At 39.8% G+C, this 24,066-nt stretch overlaps 1 protein-coding gene across 1 annotated transcript in view; it reads right to left on the bottom strand.

Moving 5' to 3' along the window:
- The window catches only part of madd (MAP-kinase activating death domain), a 55,018-nt gene extending 30,953 nt beyond the window's left edge, over window positions 1-24,065 (bottom strand). The window contains exons 1-12 of the mRNA XM_085349941.1: window positions 23,772-24,065; window positions 15,509-15,755; window positions 13,736-14,380; window positions 5,973-6,276; window positions 4,845-4,976; window positions 4,593-4,706; window positions 4,361-4,441; window positions 1,205-1,377; window positions 846-1,081; window positions 598-754; window positions 363-466; window positions 73-278 (exon numbers count right to left, since the gene is read on the bottom strand). Of these exons, the coding sequence (XP_085206067.1) occupies window positions 73-278; window positions 363-466; window positions 598-754; window positions 846-1,081; window positions 1,205-1,377; window positions 4,361-4,441; window positions 4,593-4,706; window positions 4,845-4,976; window positions 5,973-6,276; window positions 13,736-14,380; window positions 15,509-15,567 (2,211 nt within the window). The 5' untranslated portion in view covers window positions 15,568-15,755; window positions 23,772-24,065. The remainder of the gene's footprint in view (window positions 1-72; window positions 279-362; window positions 467-597; window positions 755-845; window positions 1,082-1,204; window positions 1,378-4,360; window positions 4,442-4,592; window positions 4,707-4,844; window positions 4,977-5,972; window positions 6,277-13,735; window positions 14,381-15,508; window positions 15,756-23,771) is intronic.
- Between the last annotated feature and the right edge of the window lies 1 nt (window position 24,066).

Genomic DNA, 24,066 nt, shown 5'->3' with positions numbered 1-24,066 from the left:
GAAGAGAAGGTTAAAGAGGACCAATCTACACAAGTCTATTTAATCTTGAAATGAATTAGAAAGATCACATACATGGTTGACCCCCTGGATGATTGTGCTGGGGCTTGAGCTTGCAGTTGTGCTAGAGCTTGAGCGAAGAGGCTGTCCATCAGAAGGCTCAGCAGGTCCGTCCCCACTGGGTGGGCCTTCAGGGCCATGCCCTTCCCTGAAGTCATGGTAGTCTTGAAACTCAACCTCACTAGCATCTCCCAGTGCTGCATGGGTAGGCGGGTCCAAGCCTGAGACAATAAAGTTAAATTTTACAACAGAGGAAATGCTATGAATGTGGTCAAAGTGGATCATTGGGCAAAATAACCACATACTTGGTGTGTCTCCCTGGATGTCACCTTGAATCATCTCACTCACTAGGTCTCCAAGTGAGGAATAGGATGAGCTGGAGTCGTCGTAAGCCTCACTGTCACTGCCGCTGCAACATATTGAATTTATCACAACCGACAGCAATCAAAGTGAAAATATGCTAGTATATGGCAGAATTAAACAAAAACCCAGATAGTAGACTGAACTGGATTAAACAGAAAGACCTTGGTTTAATCCTACCTGTCTGTGGGGTCAGACTCATTGCCTTCATCCTCCAGCGGGCCAGCCATAGCCTCAACCAGTTGAGAGCTTCCATCATATACTCTGTAGACCACTGGCTGCAGCTGATGTGCATACCACTTGGGCTTGTCTCCAATTAAGGAGGGGTCAAACACATCTAAAGAGAGATATTCAAACGAGTTCAACACAAATTCTGTAATGCATACTCACATAAAAGACAACCTATTATGATCTTTAATGAGTCTTACTGTTATGGATTCTCTGAAAGGCAAGGTTTGTGGGATTGAGAGCCCACTCTCCATAGAACTCTACGGCCTGGGTGTGAGAAAGCTTGTCTGCAAAGGTAGAGCGTCTTGGCCGAGATGCAAGAAAAGACGTCGACTGAAAAGCAACCACTGGCCGCGGGAAGAGGCGCAGAGTGCGAGTGTGCATCTGGAACCCCTGAAGAACATTTGGAGAGTTGAAAAACCGTACCATGGCCACCCTGCAAGACAAAGAAGTTTTAATTAATTTTTTTTATTTAATTTTATTTATTAAGATCAGTGTGACTTCCGTGTTAACGGAAGCTCAGACAGATGCTGATAAACCCTGACAGTTCAATTCTTGCCTGGTAGCTACATCCACAGAATCGACATCATTGCCATAAATTAGAGGGTTGAATTCGGTGGATGACGGCGAAGCTTTATCTCGTCCAGGTGGGAGCAGGGGCATCTCCTGACCTTCCTGAAACTTCTCCAGGTTGAGAATTGGTTGGGTGTTCAAACTCATGCTGGTCAAAGCCTAGAACAGGTACCGGTGACATTAATTACAAACACAGCAGTGGCTCTGAATACAAAAACACTGCATTGTGATAGACCACACCCACATTTGGCATCAACATTTAGTTGGAATATAAATTTCTTTACTTAAATTGGACAGACTGGCAGGCAGAATTGAAATAAAAGGGGATTTGATTGTTGAGCCAATGGCTCTTATAGGTAGCAATTCTGCTGCTTAGCATTGTGCTAATATTAGATTATTTACCAGAGTCCCACGCCATTACATTACTTCAAGCAGCTAAAGGATGAGGTTTCCATATGTTGATGCCTGCAGTGGGTGTGTCACTTTGGAGTAGGAGGAGCAGAGGAGGGAGTAAGTTTGCTTTGAGGGGACTGCTGCAGACTCAAGAGTCAATGTTTAGCTTAGCATAATGGAACATTTAGTTGCTGCGTCTGGATGAATGTTAACTTTGTCAAAGTGATCAGCTTCATCATACAGGATCGTGTTTTCATTACGAGAATACTCACTGATGCCAAGATTAGATGCACGCACATTCAGTCATGCTCAAGCCAGAGCTAAGCAGTGTATCAAAACACTGGTTTGCAACATTCTGTGACGCTGTTATGCATTTTTGGTCTTGAAAATAGGAAACAAGTAGAAGTGACAAGCAAAATAATGTGAGACAGAGAAGATATCCGTGCAGGGGGCATGGCACATTCCACAGGAGGAGAAATAAGTAACCTTATTCTCAGAGGAGAAGATCTGCTTTTGGGTGATCACGGTCAACCTAACCAGACACTAGGAAGGGGATAAGAGAGATGCGAGGAGAATCACATGAAGGCCTGGGATGACAACTTTGTGACTGACACTGGAACAGCACATGACGGAAGGGTCACCACCGTAGCCCTTTTCTTTTCTTTGTCTCCTTTCAACAGCAGTTCCCTATTTATTAGATTTTTTTTGCTGACAGGAAATAAAAATATTTGTAATTTAAACAGATCTAAAAATCACAAGGGAAAAGGTTCCTCTTGATTTTTTTTTGTGCAACATCAGACAGGCTTTGCTCTTTTATCATTTCCATTTTCAATTCTACTTTTTACTGAAGAAAGGAGATAAGAAAATATACATTTGTGCACGCTTTGAAAAAGTGATGAACAGCCTGGAGAGTAAGACTGAGTGACAGTGACATGTGACAAAGTCAGAGCAAGAGAGACAGAGAAAGATGAAAAATGGAAATGCTTTTATGTTTGATGTGAAAGACAAACAGAAAAACAAAAACAGAGGAAAAACAATAACATGACCAAATAATAGAGTTCACCTACAAAATCCAGCCACTACAAGATACATGAAGGACATCCATGGTGACCAGCTGGGACAAACCAGTGGTTACAATGGAGTGGTAATGACACACAGAAAACTGCAGATCTTTTCACAAATAAATAAAATACTTGCACAATAAAGCACCTGTAGCAAAATGTAAGCAGTATATAAACTTCTAGTCCTTAAGAAAAGTCAGGTAAGTTGTAATAATACAACCAGCCTTGCAAAAGTACACAAAAAATTATTGGCTGTTATAACCAGTTTATCTCAGTAACTCAACGGTCAAGTGCAAGTATTTTCAGAGACTGTAGCATCAGTAGCACTCTGCTATGGCATCAAAGTCTTCAGATAATCACTCCAACCATATTCAGTGACATTTTCTCCACTGCTCATATTAACACTGTGAACTTGTTTCCGGATATACAACAGCTATACTGAGCCTTGCACACTCCTACAAGTACACACAAGCAGCTCGGTCACACGCCCGCACACAGGGAAAGGGATGCTAACCACACACAGCTAACAGACTGGCTCTGATTCAAGGTAGAATGAACTAAATGAATGTGCAAAGACTTTAACTGGATCTTTGAAAAAGCTGTGGTCTGTGTTTGCTTCATGAATGCAAGGGTGGCACAACAGTTCTGATGAACACCATCATATTTAAAATGAAATATCAACATCAGATTACAGACTGCAGATTGCCTACAGACTCAAATGTATCAATTTAAATTTTAAAAAAGGTTATTTTTGCAAAAATATTATGATTATTATCATTATTATGATTAGTTTTGGTTACATTTTCAATGACTTTACTGATTATGATCTGATATTTCCTACAAAACAACTATTGCTGTTCATACCTCATATTAAACATATGATTACAAAGTGAATAATAGGTAGTCAGTATCTTTTGTAAATAAATATCTTTTGGGATATTAATAGTGTAGCTGTTCAACTAGGAGAGATAAAAAAGTAAAGTCAAAATGTAATAACATAAATTAGAAAATAAGGATGCATGGTATTCTGAATATCAGCAGCTAATGCCATCTAAGAATTAGCCATAGCAAACATTTCCTGGCTAATGAGCACACTAAGTAAACACATATTGGTAGCTTAAATATTTTTAATTATTTTAAATAAATATATTTAATTACATTAAAGATGTGAGCGGATTTTGTGACATGTGCTGTATTTCCATGAATCAGAACCAGATTCTGATGTTAGATAATCAGGTTAGAGGCCAAGTTAGTTGCTACCAGTAATACTAAGTATTTATTTTGGGTAGCAGCGACCTAGCATCTGATTTTACCTCCAAAAGCTAGAGCATGCACAGAAAACAGAGGGAAAAAGAAAAATTTGTTTATGTTAGTGCACTACAAAACCAGTTTCAAATGCCCCCACACTCATCTACAGTACATACAACTTTGATGAAGAAGGAAGCCCCTACTCTTCACATTGCTGAAAGACAAGTTTTACATTCAATGGGATTAACTAGCAATCATGGGATTAAACTTTAACGGTCCAGAGAAGTACCCGGGTTCCAGAAATTTCTCTGTGAAATGCTCATGTGTATGCTAGTCTCACTGTATTTGGGGCAAATATATGGCTGCCACAGTTGAGCAGAATCAGACAAATTTATAGTCATAACAATTTAAGAGGAATCAAAACAAATCGCATACATTACCTGTTTTAGATGTTTCTTAAGCTCGCCTGCTTCAGGCTCTGGAAGAGGTGGTAGAAGCTCTGCATTGGTAGGTGCTATAACCTGAAGGCAAACATAGCAGTCTTAATTTTTGCAATGTATTTGAGCTTTTTAAAAACAAATTTTTTGTGCAAGTCAATAAACATTAGGTAAATGAACCACAATATAATAAAATAGAAAATCCAAGATGAGAAGGAGCTCTTGTTATACAGACCTTGCTGCTGTCAAGGTCAACAAGCCAAATATCGTCTGGCATTTTGAAGTCTGATTTGTAGAGGAAGAAGCTGGCTGGTACACCTATAATGTAGGGAGTAGGAGCAAGAAGGAGCTGCCAAAGGAAGAAAAATGTTCATTTAAGCAAAGCTGTTATTAAATGAAAAGACACCTTTTTTTTTTTTAATGTACACATACACAGAGAAATGACTTATTTATTTAACGTGTATCTGTTACAAACACTAAGTTTCACCTGTTCAGCAGAGGCCATACATGTTGGCAGTAAGGGAATGACTGGGAACATGTACTCCAGTGGGTAAATCATGGCCACAAAGGCCATGACGCTCATAGACAAAGCATTATAATCTCGGGACTGAAGAATGACCTGGGAAAAACACAAAAACAAAACAAAAACATACAACATGCAGAAGATTAATAAAGTGAGCGTTACAATGCAACAAATTTTGTATTTAGTTGGTTCTCACCACCCTGATACGTTTCCACCACTTGACGGTTTTTGATGTATGATTTGACTCTGATTTTGAAGCCATGTTCCATTCTTTGTTCATAATTTAAAGCCATAAAAAATCATTTTCGTTATATACATATGGATATTTAACAGCAATAAAATCTCAGCAAGAGCGGCAAGAAATCTCTGAGTGGCAGAATACATATCAAAATAGAATACCTTAAGAACCCCATATCTGCTAGACACAGGGTGACAGAAAAGTAGAGAAAAAAGTCCAACATAATGGTCTTTAAACAGTATGACTCAATCTGAGAAGCGTAGGTTTGATTTGGTTGCAAATGAGCCCATGTATCAGTGTCAACGTATGCACAGAGTAACACTACATCAAAATCAATTAAACAAAGAATCCTATTACATCTACACTAATGACTCTAGTGTTAAAAATACAAGATGACAGAGTCTTTCCTCTCTATCATAAACTATTAACACTCTTCTTTTTACCCACTGTGCTCTGTCCACACGGCTTCAGTGAGCTAACAGCAGAAAATGTGGACATTTCAGGACATTTCTAACAATGTCCTGAAATGTCATTGGGAAAGAAAAAACAAAAAAGACAAAACTCGTAGACATGCAGCTGCACTCCAGAGGAAACCACTGAACAATCAGACTAAATATAGCCTTGCTTGTACCTTTCACTTCTAAAATCGGCATGATCTTTAATAAAATCCCAAGGGTAATTTGACCGCAGCTTAAAAAGAAAAAAAAAAAAAAAAAAAAGAAAGAAAAAAGAAAAGAAAAATACGGAAAAAAAAAATCCACATCCTTCTTCTTGTCCTTTAGTATATATGCACAAAACACAAAAGAATATAAAGAGACTGGACCAAGAGGAAGAACACCTGTGCCTGTCCTTACTTTGTGCTCCAGCAGGACACAGCTGAGGACCTGAAGACAGGCATCCACACCCAACAGCTCTAGGGGCAGGTGCAGCGGGAAATCGACCATGGAGAAGCGAGAGCTATCAGGTAGGGCAAAGGTGAGTGGCCTTTTGAGCTCATGGGGCAGCACTTCCACATCCACACGTCTCTGACCCGCCACTGGCACTGGTGAACGCAGCAACCGGTACACCCAGGATTCGATCTCCCGCAGGTCGGCCAGCAGCTGGCTGCCTTTCTCTTCCACCGACAACGCACCGGTAAACACACGCCACATGGTGTCCCTGGGAAGGACATTAATGTACATTTAAAGGTTTTTAGATTTTTCAATGAAGTGTGCGTTGTGACACAACATTCAAGAAAAAGACTGAGACAAACATTAAAATGCATGAACTGATGGTATTTCACTTTTCAGGGGAGGAAAAACAATCTGTTTGGGCAGTAAGGAAAAATAATAATATAGTTTTGTTCAAAACGACATATTACGTGACAGTGTGTATACTTACTGAAAAGCTTAACAAATTTCTGTGACAAGCAGATAACGCTAATACTAGGGGTGCAACGTTACTCGTATCGATATTGAACCGTTCGATGCAGTGCTTTCGGTTCGGTACGCATATGTATCGAACAATACAAAATTTGTAATTTATTTTATCAACTTTCCTTCTGACGATGCTGTCGGTGTTGAGCGCTCAGTGAATCTGCGTTCGACTACTCCGACTAGGCTGCACTGATCCACTGAGCGTTCAACACAGACAGCATCATCAGAAGGAAGAGCGCAGGGCAAGCTAGCAAGATAGAAGTTAAGCTCTCCTTGCAACATGGCAAATTGAACCTCCCCCACCCTCATTCAGATCTGGCATTTGGAACTATTTTGGTTTTCATGTGACGTATGACCCTGAAGGTAAGCGGGTCATGGACTAAAGTAAAACAGTATGTTGGATGTGCCACGCAATGCTCAATTACATGGGTAGGAACCAGTGTGTTAGCGCAGTTAGCTCGTTAACGGAGATTTGCCGTGTTGTGGCGTTAACGTCATTTCAACGAGATTAACGCTGACAGCACTAGTGGGAACACAACGAATATGACTGCACATTTACGCCGACATCATCCTAGTGCAAAGACAAGTGGAAGCAGACAAAAACAACAAGCATGCATGCTACAAACTTTACCCGAGTCATTTAGACAGCCGTTAGCACATGATTCTCCTTATGGGGACCTGATATGTTTAATATTGTGGCGAGCTCAGACAAGGAGGAGACGGAGGTGTCGTTTGGTCTTGCTTCCCGTGAGCTAGCCAGGGAGCACAGCCGTTTATTGACATCTGCAGAAGAACACTGCCGCTAGCTAACTGCTCAGCGCAGCAACTGCACAGCAACAACAACAACAACACAGAGCGCCCTCTGACCCGGAAGGACACACCGTCGCAGCGAGAGGGCGTCACCCGTCACTATGGCAACATAAACAAAACATAACTGTACAAACAGAACTCCGAACAGCCCTGACCCGCTACATAGCCCCCTACTTAAGGGGTCAGTCGTCCCCGACGACCCCATTGCCCCACACAAAGTCCTGCAAATGTCTAGGTGCCTTCTTTTGGCGCACCGGCCGGTCAAGTCCGGCGGGGGAAAAGTCACTCGGGTCAGAACATGGGGTGCCACCATCATCCCACTTCTGACACCAATGTGGCGACCTCAGACAACGAGGAGACGGAGGTGTCGTTTGGTCTTGCTTCCCGTGAGCTAGCCAGGGAGCACAGCCGTTTATTGACATCTGCAGAAGAACACTGCCGCTAGCTAACTGCTCAGCGCGGCAACCGCACAGCAACAACAACAACACACAGGGCGCCCTCTGACCCCGGAAGGACACACCGTCGCAGCGAGAGGGCGTCACCCGTCACTATGGCAACATAAACAAAACATAACTGTACAAACAGAACCCCGAACAGCCCTGACCCGCTACAATATGCTGTTGAGAATATAGCCCAGAAGAAGCGTATAGTATAGCTTTTATTTTGGAAAGAGCCATTTCTCTGTAATAAACTCTTTTCCAAAGATGAGTGATTCCTCAATCAGATACAGGTGTTACCGCGCCAGATCCGCGGCCCCGAACCGTAGTAAGGAAACCTCTGGCAGTTATTTGAAGGTTCCGTAACTGACTCGTAGCCGGCAACAGCTTACTATACAGGTCAACTCCGCTAGCAAAAAGATCGAAGGAGGCGTAGGAAACTGCTTCACCGAACTTTATTTCTTCTCTAAGGCACGAACACCGCGTACAGTGGGCAGAAACAGTTTACTCACAGCGAGCATCGCCGACACAACTCTGGCTGTCGAGGGAGTTATTATATTCCTTTTCTTTTATTTTCGTCTCTTCTGTAGCTAACCGTTACTTTTTCCCCTTCTCCGCTCTCTCTCTTCACACACACACACACACACACACACACACACACACACACACACCAGGCAGTCCCGCTACACACATCCCGAATACATTTCCCATCAGGCTTCATCCTTAAAGGGCCATGCCTGTAACACAGGGCTTGCAAAATCGCTAGCCCGACGTCCCGGGGCTAGCGATTTTTCCAGTCGGGCTACCAAAATCTATCTCTGCCCTGCCCATCGGGCTATTGTAGGAAGGAAAAATATATGTCAATGCTTTTGCATTCTTTCGGAAATGTCGCTGGGTAATTATGTCATTGGCATCGGTGAGCCACTGTCAATATGTGACATATTGAAATCGCGTTTGAATTTGCGCTTGTTTTTTGCTTTCACTTTGCAATCGCGCGAACTGTGTATAGAGAGCGACAGTACTGATTGGTGAGTGATGATAATTTGCGCACCAATTCCCCTGACATCGACTTATCAATCGTTAGCTTACTATGCAAATATGACAAGTGAAATCTCCCACAGCAAGCTTAAACATATGAGAGGTTGATCGCGCAGAGAATCGCTGACCGTTGTGTGTGTGTGTGTGTGTGTGTGTGTGTGTGTGTGTGTGTGTGTGTGTGTGTGTGTGTATATAAAAGCAGCAGGATATATATTTTAGTTCTGCTGAGCCAAATAAGACAGGTCAGGGTGAAGATGTGACAGCCAAAGAAAAGCTTACCACAAAACGGAAAAGTTAGGACAAATCAGACTATAAGACAAAAAGAAAGTGCAGCTTTATGGTTTCATGGACAAAAGAATTTCTGTGGCTGCAATATGACGAGCTATATTACCGGGGCTGCACATAAGTGGTCCGCAGGTGCGCATTCGCTGTCAAAAAAAAAAAAAAAAAAAAAACGCGCACAAGATATGAAGTTGCAACGCGTGTTTGCAAACGTAAGATTTTCTGGAGGAGGACAGACATTTGTTTAAAACTCTTAAAGATGTCGAAGAAGCTCCTTTAAGCAATTACTTTGGTGTTGCTCTACCTCCAAAGAAATGTCAGGTGAGCTGGCTTCAAACAAATGATGAACGCACAGAGATGTGGTGCGGAATGTGCCGTGAAAATCCCACTCTAGCGGACAAAAACAGTGCTTTTTATACACAGTTCTTACAAGTTCATAGAAATTTCTGTTCAATTAGAACCAAGTATTTGAGTTGATGATTGTAATTTTTATACAATGTTGTAATTTGTTTTTCAACAATTTTTTGATTAATGTTTTGTTTCCTTTACAATATTATACTTTAATGTATAATATTGTAAAGGAAACAAAACAGGAAACAAAACATCAATCAAAAAATTGCTCTCTTTTTTATTCGGGCTACTTACATTTATTTTGGGCTACCAAAAACTGAAGAGTCCCTGCCTGAAGGGCTACCAGGGATTTTGAAATTTTGAGAGCCCTGAGATATATTTATTTTTTTAATTACTTTTGTTTCAGCAACATTAAATTTAAAAACTGTACTTTTGAGTTAAAATATATATATTTATAATTTTAATAAATGACAAATTAAAAAGGCATGAACATTTTTTTTTGTATCGAAAAAATTTCGAACCGTGACACCAAAGTACCGAACCGAACCGTGAATTTTGTGTATCGTTGCACCCCTAGCTAATACATATATTGATAGATGTCCAGGGCAATTTTAAAGTTAAAAACAGAGTTGATGGGTTTTTTATTTTTGTTGTTGTTGTTTTGTTTTTCCCCTTGCTGTTGTTCATTTATTTTATTATTTACTTTGTATCTGTAATTTTCTTTTCTTTTATCTCTTCTTCCCTCTCTGGCTGGGTTTTAGTTACACTGTTCTGGATGGGTGGGTGGGGCACGACTGTTTGTTAATATTGCCGTAATTGTTGTTGGAAGCAATTCTTTGTTCAATAAAAAGAATAAAAAAAAAAACAGTTGATGAAATCATCAGGTCATTTTATTACTGCAGACAGCCACAAAGAAACCTGAACAAATAACCAGTGAAAATCCCTAATGTGATGAGCAAATGAGACAAATGCACAAGAGGCTCTTAAGTAGTTGGCGCTATAGTAATGTGAAAACCCACTACTCTATGCACGCAGTGCTACTACCCTTTCTAAAGTGCATACTTATATGTGTGTGTGTGGTAAAGAGTGAGGGAGGTAAATCATTAGCCGTTTGGATCTCTCCCACCAACTGCAGCTGTTACCCACGGGCAGGCAGAGACCTCAATCTGTCAGAGCCGCCATAGCAGAAAATGCTCGCAGTCATTATGTGATGACTCTACTTCTTTGTCACTGCAACACCACATTTCAATCAACCATGTCAAAGGGGGAAAAGAGAGATTCTCAGGTCTGTTCAGCCTTCGGCTTTTTAAGCTTGTCAGAGAAGCCATAGTTCTATATTACTGATAAGTGGAGTCAGAGCGACATTTTATCAAAGAAAAAAAGGCCAAGGTATGAGCTTAACTGGGTGCTAGACGTTCCAACAGTGCCTTTTAAAGAAGACGGGAAAAGCTGCGCTAGTTTAACAGCTATAAATAACAATCATTCGATGAATAAGCTCTTGTGAAGTGACAGCCTAATTAGCACTTTGTCAATCAAAATTTGCAATCTATTAACTCACCCATGGCAACAGAAAAACCCAAAGAGCACCGAAAAATACTGCCACATCACGCCACCGCATCAAATACAGGGTACAGCTGTGAGTACTCTGCAGCTTAAATTAAAAATGAATTAATTAGCCTTCAAGCTTAATTAAGAAAATCGAAACATGATCAGCAATTTGTGTTAAGTCTAATAGGCAGAACAGAACAATAAATCCCCTTTTATCATATTATTGGATATATTGGGGGTATCCAATTGAGACCTTTTTTTCTTTTCACTCTCTGGGTTATATTTTCACCTTGGCGTGGATGATTGTGGCCAAAATGATTCCCATAATTATTTTGATCATTATTGAGATGACAATTACATTACACTCCTTCCACATCTATGTGCAACATTCATGCTATTCTACTAAAGTCTGCATCAAAATGAAACTGGTCTTCCATATCTGCCTAAATTCAGCGCCTCTGAAGAAAAATCAACAAATATAAATAAAAAAAACCTGTACCAAAACTTAACACAAATTAAATGAATAAAGTACTGTTTTCCCTTTTACTCTGTGCTGTATTATTAATAATTAAAATATCTTGTGAGCTGTGAGATCCCTCTACATTCCCCTGATATCACTACTTTGGAAGAATAATTGTGTTTCCACTATGTTCACCCTTCTGCTGGAGTTTTTGTTACTCACTTGTGTTTTTTTGGCCACATGGAATGTGATTGCTGAGTTGATCATGGACAGTTCATGTTAACAACCACTGCATTGTTTTTCTTGCCGTCCATTCATTAATTATACTGCATTTAGAGGTGTGTTTTCAGGCAGCTGAATGAGTTAGTTGTTTCTTTGCTATCTAGACTAGAACAGGATTTAGGACAGAACAGGTACCAATAACAATATTTGGTGTAAAATTCCAATACATGAGTCAATACCTCTTGTCCTTCAGGCACAGGAAATGAACAGATTTCCCTAGCATTTCTTATGTATAGAGTCCTTACTAACATAACTTGATAATGCAGGAAAAAAACATAAGCTACATTTTGAAATTTTCATTTATTGGCTTAACAATGGCCAATAATACTGGCCGGCCAATATACTGATCAAGGTGTAGTGCAGACCCAACTATAGAGCACTCTTTGCATATGTATTTTTGGTTGACATGTATTTCCAAACAACAGCTGATGATCTGCCTAAAGGGAAAAAGGTCTTCACCTTCTTGTTCTTGATTTTTATTGCATATCTGTCTTAATATGCAGTGTTACTTGTCCTGACTAGTCCAGGAAACTTCAAGCTACACAGTGTAGGGAAGAGCTGTGGTTGGCACATGCAGCCAGGGGGTCAAGAGCTGATTAAGGGGTCACTTCATTTGCTTTCACTTGGTGTTTAATATTGCCTGATTATGTTCATTTAACTGTGGGAAGCAAAAGACCATGAAGTCTGTACAGCCCTATTTTCTCCTTTTATACAACAGATAGACTTTGTGAAATATTTGCTGCTCTGAAAACTTTTTTTATACAGTTTATTATAGTAATTTAGCCAAGTGGGCAGTGTCATATTATTTGTTCAGTATAGTGCACTCAAACTCAATTGTTTACCTTCCTCTCAGCATTGTCTGCAGGACATGAGGAAGAGTGCATGTCACACTTGAGCAGATGGTGATGAAGTGGTGTCCTAACAATAAATTGCTTAGTAGTTTGTGAAAACAGCGACCCTTCATTTTCCCAAAAACCCACTATCTGTCAAGCTTGGGTGTACACACAAAATGATTCATTAGAATTATGTAACAATTGTTATTCTTCCTGAAATAATATTTAATGTAAAACAAACCACTCAAAACAAAGTTGATTTAAATGCACTGTGGACATTTTGTTTGGCATTATTTGTCACTGAGGTGGAGCTTGAAAGCATAAAGCATACTGTGAGAACAAGACACACGCCACAGATGGCCTGCAAAACTGTGCGGCACCACAGACAAAGGCTCCTGTATAATTGTGAAACACAAACATACAGCTAACAGGTGGACAACGGAAGAAGCAGACGGGAGTAGAAACAAAGGAGTGGGCACTGCAGAAAACATCAGCAGGAACACTGACAAAACAAGTTTTCTCCAACTTTTCTAGCCTTTAGAATTGAATGTGAAATAATAAGCTGTGTGAATGGTTATTAATGTGCATCAAATGCACAGACATTATTTAAAAGCTTGCACAAGAAATTCAAGTGAGTTGAATTCAACTGAAACTGTGCTTTAAAAGAGCGCTAATTGCTCTTTTTACATAAACTACAGGTGGGTATGAACAGATGTATCATCTGCCAACTGCTGTCTCTGGAGACTGAAGTATGTTACAGTCAACAAAAGAAAACTTTGAAGGGAATAAACAATGTACTGATTAATATGGATGCTAAAATCCTTTAAAATGAATCCACTCTGGTCTCTGCTTATGAGATCTTGTCATCTAACTTGGTATTTGCCCCTAAGGCTGGCACAACGAGAATGCTCATACAAAAATAAGTGTTTAGTGGGTGTTTAATGGTTTCATGTGCTTAGCAATTACACAGCAATCAACAAGTGGATTCTGGTGTTTCTATACTACACAACTTATTTTGACAGGATGGGTTCTTGGCAAAGACCTACTTCAAAATAATCTGTGTGTTATTTATTTGGCTAACAAAGCTTTTAAAGAAAGATTAAGACTATAAAACCTATTTGTGAGTGAAGAAGCATTAGTGCATGAAATCTGAAACCTCACCTCTGGGTGGCACGAGGAAGCCCCGCCCGTTGTGTTAGCCTTTGACTGCAGCAGTCCACTAACCTCTTGAGAATATATAGGCATTCCCTAAAGGTGGAGAAGAAGGGGTAATGGCTGAGTATGCACAGAGAGGTCAGTGTGCTGTTGCGGTTCCTGGCCGCCACCTTAGCAGCACTCCGTTTGTGCTGTGGGGACTTGCCGGCATTTTGCTCAGCACTTTGCTGTCCACCCTCTTCTCCAGAAGCAGGTGGAGGTACTGACTCTGCATTCTTGGGTGGAGAAACCACACGGTGTGGAACTCCACCTCCACCACTATCAGACCCTTCGCTTGTGGTCTCTGTTGCCCGTTCTGCTGTCTCAGCGTGACTGCTCTTCTCTCCTCGAGTACGATGATGTCCTCGCTGAAAGGAGCGGTAGAAGTTGACACAGATTCCGTAGCGAGTAATTCCTGAGTCCTTGTCAGTCAGGGTGAAAACAAAAGAGGAGTCATCGCGAAGGCTGACCCTGCGCTGGCGTATACTCAGGCAGCCCTCCGGTTGGCAGAAGAAAACCACGTCTGGTGGGAGTGGAAAGTCTTGGTGGTCCTCTAGTGGGTAGCGTCGGAGAAGCTGAGGGGTCTGGGCCACACTGTCACTAGTAGGTTGCCTGGAGGTTAAATGGCAAACATTTGTCAGCAGTGCCCAGAATTATTGCTTAATGTGTTCTTTGAGCACATTACAACTAATTCCTGATGCAACTGCAACTGAGTTCCTATCACATGTTAAGAGGGGAGCTTCAAATCCCTTACATGAAACATCAAAATATCAAATCAAGACATTAGTGTATTTATGTGTCAAATGTGAGCGACAGCAAATATGAGAAAAGAATGTAAAAGACAGACTTCTGTGCTCTCACTGTTACCTGCTTTCTGTTCAGACCCTGTTTCTTTTCTTTTTTCTTTTTTTCTTTTTTTAAACGACAGCCAATTTGAATAAAGCTGGCTTAAGGGGAAGAGGGAAATATGCTAAAACAGCTTGTTTCAGACAGTGGAGGAACTGAGGGGCTGCACCAACGCCCACTACAAGATACATTAAGATTATTTTTAAATTGTGAAATAACCAAAGCTAATCTAGCAGAGTATCTGAGGTGTAACAGGTTCCCTTTAATATGAAAGACATAAAAGGAAAGACAAATTTCATAAAGGAAGAAATGGAAACCACAGAGTTCAAACAAAAACATTGAACAAAGCCTCGATAGTATTTCTGTGGTTACAGAAGCAAATGTGTAACCAATTTAGCATTTCAAACTGAAGTGTTTGAACTGTTTGGAAATCTGTGCAGAGGAAGTATGAGGCAACAACCATTCCATCCAATAACAAATCTGAAATTGTTCTTAAACACTTAAATCACCAACCGCTCAAATAAACAGACACAGTGACTGAGAGTCCCCTCTGATTTCACTGTATTATGTCAATACTTTTTTTTGGCTCAGTCACTATGTTTGAAACAATATACTACTTTTCTTCATTTTTCATAAGGGTTGAGCTGTTGTATAAACACCAAAGCAAAAACATAAGCTGTGAAATCATCAGATTTCAAGGTTGCAGTTTTCCAAAAACCTTCAAACACTTGCAAGGATGCATTCAAAAGTGCTGAGAATTTTCAACAGAGTAAAAATAGAAGATGATATAAAAACCAAGAGGTCTACTTTGTATGCCTATTATATGTCAAGACACTAAAGAAAAAAGTATTAAGGTTAAAGGGTAGTGGGTGCCATGTCTGCCTAAGGGCTTACCTTGCTCCAACCACTACCAAGTAGTCGAGAAGGCGGGGGCACATTTTCTTTTTCTCCATGTTGGACTGACCATGTCCTGTATGTCACAGCATCCAGGATATACGTCGCCTCTTGAGTTAAGGGTACCTCTCCATCACAAGTGAGAAAGCTCAGGTGTATACTTGAAATGCAGCTCCTTTACTATCATTATGATGATTCCAAAAAAAAAAAAAAAAACCCATAAAAGAAGAAGAAGACTGGGTCCAATCTGTAACACACAAAGAAGAAGAAAATATATATTATTGTATGTTTTTATGACCACAATATAATAAGCTTGTGTCTGCACAATGAAAGCACCTGGTGCACACACTGGATATCACTAAACAGCAGCGTAATTTTTCAGAGTAACAAAATGGGGTCAGATTGGGTTTTATGATGTATAGTTGTGACTTTTCAGTAAATGTCAAACTATAATAAAGTATAAATCCACTCAGCTCTGCAGCATTCTCCACTTTTCCTCTATGTACAATATATATACTACCTTTGTCCACAACACCAACTCTTCACAAGGCTTTTAACCCCACACAACAGCAGAAGTTTCACATGGAGGTGGTTTTAAGATGGAATAAAGCATTTGGAGCCTTTTCAGCTAAAGAGCAGACAAAGAACTGTATTGTTCTGTCCTTGTGGTATTCGAACAAATAACAAATTATAATTTGTTATAAAATTAAACTTATAGTATCAGAAATGCTTTCTGATATTACCAAATTTCACAAGACATCATACTACTATAAACAAAGAAACAAAATGCAAAAAAAGGTGTGTGGATGTGTTTATAGGGTATATGTTGGACATTAAGACGACATAGGAAGAAGAACCACAAAAACCTATAAACAGAATTGTTGGAGATTAAAACTTATAATTTTGGGTTACATTTACATAGACATAACTAAAGAATCACTCTAAACATATTACAAAATATTACTTGCTGCACTTTAGAGTTGACAATAATGCGTTGCCTGGTTGTTTTTGTTGGAGGGTAAGGAGAGGTAAGTAAGCAGCTTAGGGGCCTTGGTGGAATGAGCACACTTCACAGCTTGGACTTTGTCCAGCAAACTAAACCAGCACCTCTACAGATGGCTATTAAACACCAGGAAGCCACTTGTAGCTCCAGTCTAGTTCCCTTATCGTGACAACAGACAACTTAACATTCATATTAAGGCAACATACAGTGCATGGCTACAGTTTAGCGGGCATTCCCTGACACAATAACAACACCATCTCAAAATATTAGTTGAGTTGCTTTTGTGAGAATAAATTTAACATGAGCAGCTTTACAAACAGGTGCACAAGCTCTGGATCTCCTCTTGTAAAGTAATGACAAAGCACTGGCCACTAAATACAAAAAAAAAACAAGTCTGGGCCAGGATTATGTTAAGCTCAACTCTTAAGACTTTTCTGAAAAACAATTTAACATCCCCACAGCCATGGCATTTCATGCTATTTTCAGCAATAATTTATGCAGCTATATGATCTGCTTTTTAGAGGAACTCACTCATGTTCTATAACTTACAAAATCTGTGTATTTATTTCTTTGTCTCACAAATCCTCCTACATTAGGATCAGGAGTTCAGCAACCAGCCTTGGCACACAGCTACATCTCAGGCCCCTGACAGCTCTTATCAATAGTTATCATGATGATGTCATCACATCGCCTTGCAATCACCTAACGACAAGCTCAGATAACCTTTTTTAAAATGCCTTGCAAAAGCACTGAATCATTTGTGTTTCACAACAGTAACATTAATTTATATTCACTTCGCTTATGCATCATACAGTATAACGCCATCATGTTGCCTTGCAACCACCAAGCAATGAACACATATTTGTCTAACTTGTTATAACCATCATTTTACAATCATTTGAATTTTACAACCAACACCACAAACTGGTCAAACTATACTGTAGCATGGGCATGTACTAGTTAAACAAATAACAGCACTGCCAAACATGTTAGTAGTTATGACACAATCAGGACAACCCTCATGGGAAGCACTTGCAGGTGTAACCAATGAACTGGAAGCCCACAAGAAAGAAAAGAACAGCAGTGAGATCCCCTTAAAACCACAAGACACAAATTGACAATTTCAGTCCCATGCTCAACTTTTCGACTTGTAACTTTTCAGTGTGAATATAATCAGAGCAAAACCAACATGCTGACATTCAATTCAAAGACTATAATGTGGCTGCAGTAAAACTACAGTCTGAAGTATCTCTCTTTCCTCCCAAAACCATCAAACATTACAGAATTACTGCTCTGCTTTTTGTTTTTCTGGAATAAGCAGCAAAATCTGAAGCTTAAAACACCTCAGAGGAAAACACCATAACTGCTAATGTTCACATCAGCTAATTGCACAAAACAAAACCACAGTAACGTGATCTACTTGAGCTATCATGCGATGCCAAACAGCGTTTACTCTAAAACTAACAAATACTACAGGAGGCCATGCTACTGAAACCCCACCCTGAAACACAAACACTCAGGACCCAGAGCAGTTTCTCACTGTCACTTAAAGGCTGTTATCCAGCTGAAGGAGCTTTAATTTAGTCAGTGGTTCATACTGCATCATTGATGCATTCCCACCGAAAAGCTAAGACCAGGATTCTTTTCTAAAAGCTTAAGATAATCTTACAATGACCACACCTCTATCAGTGCAATTACTGCAAAAAAGATTCAAACTTCACATTAATAAAAAAAAAAAAAAAGACCTGATTCATAAGGACTGAAGGATGAATTACTGAAGTCTAACAAACAGCAAAACTTGTGCACATCTATGAAAATATGCCAATTTCACTGCAGTTCCAGGAGTTGCTTTTGAATTAAACAACATGACCGCATCTACTCCATCACACAGACATATGAGAAGCAGTATATCCTATGTCTGACAGAACCCGTGTTGCTTTGTTCTTTTCCCATGTCGTTTGGACTAGTTACATGTTATAGTAGGGCTGCTCAATTAATCGAATTTTAATCACGATTACGATCTGGGCTTTCAATGATCATTAAAAATGACTGAGCCGATTATTAGCCCCTCCCTAATTTATCCGCGACACCTTAAAGGCCGGTCCGTGAAAATATTGTCGGGCATAAACCGTCCGTGGCGCAAAAAAGGTTGGAGACCGCTGATTAAGAGGACCCGAGGGAAGCTCGGAAAGCTAAGCAGAAGTTATTTGGAGAGTGACTGCCGTTGGTTGAAAAGAGAGTTTAAAAAAAAAAAAAAACTTCAGTGGTGTTGCACACTATTTTATATTATTTTTTAAAGTCATTGTTAACCCTTTAAAGCCGTCAGAGCAGCACGCTCCGTTTTGCGTAACTATTTTTAAATCCCTGTAGAACCTGAACCGTGTAAGCTAGCGCAATAATTTGTTTTGCATATGAAACCGGAGGAGTTGTACTTACATCTGATGCCATCAGCTTGTCCTCGGTCATGGCTTCGTTCCACATATAGCTTTGCAAAAATTGCATAAAAAGCGCTTGCAGGAACAAAAACATAATATTCCAGAAACACGCTTTGCCGTTCCTATCAGCTGTTCGTAACACTTCCCACAGTGAAATGATGCACCTGCTGTTTTCTTTGCAAATTTGCATCATAGGATTGTTTTTTGTTTTTCCTGCAATATATAAAAATTGCTGTATCTCCAAAATAAAACTATGAAGACACTCAAAATAAATTTCCTGTGGTGGGAAACTATTTTTTTGCAACTTTATTGTATTTAAAGTTTTGAGGGATAAACCTCTTAAATTTCTCCAAGTAGAAATATATGTAAACAAAACAAAAGCGATTTTCAATTTTTTTTGTAGTTTATTGCACTTTTTTGCAATTTATGTAATTACTATGGACTTAATGCATACATATTATTAAAATATGGGCTATAACAGTTGTATTGATGTATAGCAACTTGAAATGCTCCCACAAATGGCACTACAGCATGTAAAAAAAATAATATAAGCTCTGGTGGACTTGGTTCTATAGTAGGTCTTAAAGGGTTAAATAAATATCGTCAAATAATCGTGATCTCAATTTCAGTGAAAATAATCGTGATTATCATTTTTGCCATAATCGAGCAGCCCTATGTTATAGACTCAGTAGCTTTAACTGTAGAAAACACTTCTGACCTAATTTGACTCTTTCTTCAAACAGGAAGCCCGCAGTCCCCCTAAAGACTCATTTACACTTCCAGTTCTGTTTTCATGCTCAACACAATATTAGAAAGAGCTGTCAGAAACTACATCTATTACACTAGAAAAAAAAGGTTTCGCTCTATGAACATTAAAATTGCAGCGACCTTCAGTGAAGTGACACCACACAGAATGCTTAAAATGAATCTGCACCAAATATAAATAAATCCTGATATGAATATCATGTTTCGATATGTGCGCTTGTGTGGTAGAAACAGAACAGACACACAACGATAACAGGGCAGACAAATGGACTGCATGTAAATCATGAGTGGGACACAATAGTCACACATTCTGACAAAGGTGGTCATTAACCCCCTCAGCCACAGAACTACCAGTGCGTGACACAGCTGTGTCCAGCGGACATTATTACAGAAGGCTTCAAACACATTATAGGTGTAATTATGTCTAATAGCTCCACTTCTGAGCAGAGAAGCTGCTCACAGAGGGACATGAACCTTTAGAATTAAAGTATTCTTGATGCATGCTAAAATGTTCTAATGTTTTTATTTTTATATTTTTATTTTACGTCAATTTGGAATTGAGTGAATGTTTAACACATTTCACTGAAACTGCAGTATTAAAACACTGATTCTTAAGCTACCACAGATACATAATACCTTCTTATGGTTTTGGGAAGCTTGACAGTGTTTAATGTGAACTTTCACCACACTGTTAAATCCAAGAGTATCTGATGTGAGGAGCCACACAAAGATGCAGTTCAAACAGGCCTGCCAAGTGGGATGACACATCTTAGGAAGTCAGCTTAATGTTCACACTCATCACACTTGGTAAAGTTATTCAAATACCCTAAAAGCCTGGCAGCTTTTTACTGACTTTTGCACACTGATGTACAAGAAGGAAAAGTAAACTGTCACTTAACATTAATGGGTAAATGAGCTCTGAAACGGCAGTTTAAAATAAAAAAAAATAATCTTTTCAGCTCAAGCTTTAAAAGATAAATAAAATACATGGAACAACTTCTACAAGGTTGGATAGCGGCAACAGCATAAACCTTGTCACAGCAAAGAAAAACTACAAAATGGACAATTCAACAGGCCTATAGAGAATACAATGTAACAATTATCTCATGAAACCATCAGGAAAATGAACCTATACACAGGTCTGGCAGCCTGAAAGCTTCCTGGTACCAAGCCAAAATGGCTGTTTTATGAAGCAGTAGCGCTGCAGGCAGACTCATCCAGCACAGAGATACTGGCTCACAACATTATTTTTAGATAAGGATGGCAGGACTGTGCCACTTCACTGATTGTCTTTAATTACCGAGTGTGGTACTGATCCCCTTTTCCTATCTCTAAAAACCGGGAATAAAGAATTGTCACAACATTACAACAATCTTCAAAGGTTAAATAATGATGTACATTAACACAACAGATGAATCTCTTCAGAGTGGTCTGCAGGCAAGCAGTCACTTGTTATGTAAGCATGGAGAGGAGACAGATATGATTCATGGGCCTCCAACATGGTTAACATTTACTGCCAGTCACAGTAAACAGCAGTAAGTACAAACAGAGAATGCTACTGAAATCGATCAGGTCAGCAAGGCCGCATAAACAAGTAAGGGATAATGTGTAGATTAAGAAAGTATTATTCTTAGGAGGCGCATCTGTAACCGGAAGGTCGCCGGTTCGATCCCTGGGCTCTCTGTCCTGGTCGTTGTGTCCTTGGGCAAGGCACTTTACCCTACCGCCTACTGGTGTTGGCCAGAGGGGCCGATGGCGCGATATGGCAGCCTCGCTTCTGTCAGTCTGCCCCAGGGCAGCTGTGGCTACAACCGTAGCTGCCTCCACCAGTGTGTGAATGCGAGAGTACAATAGTGGCATTGTAAAGCGCTTTGGGTGCCTTGAAAAACGCTATATAAATCCAATCCATTATTATTATTATTCAATGAGTTATCACTTTTAAATTATCATTTTATTGAACCAATGGTACAGTGTTTAACAACTGGACCAGTATTGCTATATTTTGGTCCCCTGCCGCTCATAACCTACAAGGAACGAGTGCTGCAACTTTAAAATGATTTATAGAAGTTCGTAATATATGCTTGGTGACTGGCCATGTTTCTACATCTTGAAATTGTGGTCACAAAATGAAATAACCAACACGTTTATGGTGTTCAGTTATCTGTTTGACTGTAGAAAACTAACTATGTGCTAATAATTTGCATTGCAAGGTGTGACGAAGACTGGCTTCATTTGAATCAGGTTCCAGGTACCTTTTTTTTTTGATAAAATGGCAAAGCTGAGTTCAATGTGCATTAAATCAAAAAAAACAAAAAAAAAAACAAGGACACTCATGCCTTGTTTTGATTTAACAACAAGTTACATACCAATATGTTTGTTTCACAATATCTTATAAAGCTTAATTTCGTTATCACCCAGATAACCCCCCAGCCTAAAAGCTCCAGTGTATAATAAATTATATTTGTCCTCAGAAACCATTTGTGATTGGCCTATTTTTACATTTCTCCCCAGAGGCTTTGAGATTCAAATCAAATTTTACCCCATCATCAATCAAGAGGATATAGTCAAAGATCTGTAGCTAGTCTGTAATGCATTGGGTGAATTACATGTGACTGGGACACACTCCTTTCTCTGATAAAGTTCTGGTAAATGGAAAAGACAACCACTTATTGATTGGATCTAGTGTATGGACATTGATTGCACTGTTTAACTCACACTTTAACACAATTTCACATGCAAATAATCTTGTCATTATTAAGAATGAAGGCTAGCTATTCAGTTATGTTAAAAGTTTATTCCTGAAGGTTTAGAAATCCACCCAAAACAAATATGCCCAATGCTGACAGGAGACTTCGGGGATCTTTTTGCCGTTCACCTCAGCACCTCAAAGACAGACGGAAGGTGCCTGATTCCCTGAGCCAATCCATACCTGTCACCAGCAAGAAATACTGGCCTGCCTGTGGGACCACAATCAATCAATCAATGTCCTTCATTTGCAATGCCTTTTACCACAGTCATTCGCCCAAACGCTGAAATGTTGACATAACCAGAAACATCATATTAACACGCGTTCACTGATTGTATTGCAAAAGCACAAAATAATCACGTGTCCTTAAAATTTTGGTTTAATATGATAGCTATTTTAACGGTGAAATCTACATAAAGCCTGGGTTTATTATCTCATTCACCTAAATGTCGTCATATCAATAAAGACATGCATGACAGCAAATAAAAAAGACCGTGTATAGTTATCCATTGAACATTATGTTCCAGTCACCCTCAAATCATCTTTATTAAAATATGTTGACGTATATCTTAAATTTCTGTACATATTAACATACTAAGTATCCACATGAAAAAAAAATACTTTCTCTTTCTTCGATGACGAAACCGTGCTAATGTTTTCACACGTTAACGTTAGTGCCCAACGTTTATGTCGCAAGCTAATGTGAACATTGTGTCAAATTATCCAACTGTTAAGCAATGCTTCAGGCGTGATGACGGACTTCACAATGGCACACTATTTCAACAGAAAACCGTCACGGGTTGCGATTGCAGAGCACAAATCCCGCATGACTAGCCTGTCTGGGTGTGTAGTCTAAATTTTACTGGAACAAGTTGAGATTAGCCATGGTGAGGACGTATGCCAAGAGGAAGGTAACATTAACAAACAGCACTTAGAAGAAATGTGATAAGGCAATGTCAGCGCCTCCCAGCTCAGATACAACCGTCCTTGGTGCACGGTGGTAGTGCTGTCATTTTTTTTATATTATATATATGGATAAATATTTCAAACAGGCTGTCTGGCTTTGATTCGTCCTAAACATTAACGCCAAGGAAGCATCTTCTCACCCCTCCTCTGCTAGCCGTATGCTTTCCTACGTCACGAGTGGATTAGCTAGCAAGCTAGCTAGCGAGCTGCCTAGCTACCACCAGTACGTTAGTCTCATACACATTACACCTGTCAAACGTAACAAACGCAATGACACAGTTGAGAACACACGACACATATGCGCTGAATGCGTTCACAGAGGACAGGCGTTAATGGGAATAACCTTACCTACGTTAGCCGGTTAGCCGCTAATGCTCGCTGCCAAGCCAGCCAGCTGCCGATGACGGCCTGGATGGTGGGCGCTCTCCTCGGTCACGGCGGAGAGGCAGCGATGTTTGTCAGAATTCAGTCCTTCTTTTATCATTGAAAACATCGAGCGCGGACAACCGCTGAAAAGGTTAGCCACTCCGTTTGAGTGTCCCGGAACATAATAAATTATGCGAAATATGTGTCCGCCTGCCTGCTCAGTGAAACGTGTGGCTCGGTCAGTTACAACCTGCCTTCACAACATCCTCCTCCTCCT

The sequence above is a fragment of the Diplotaxodon limnothrissa genome, linkage group LG1 (assembly GCF_057381915.1).
Source record: "Diplotaxodon limnothrissa isolate DT_005_m linkage group LG1, D_limnothrissa_male_GT1.1, whole genome shotgun sequence".
Lineage (NCBI taxonomy): Eukaryota > Metazoa > Chordata > Actinopteri > Cichliformes > Cichlidae > Diplotaxodon > Diplotaxodon limnothrissa.
Note: the sequence above shows the minus strand (reverse complement) of the source record. Positions and strands in the feature narration are given on the sequence as shown.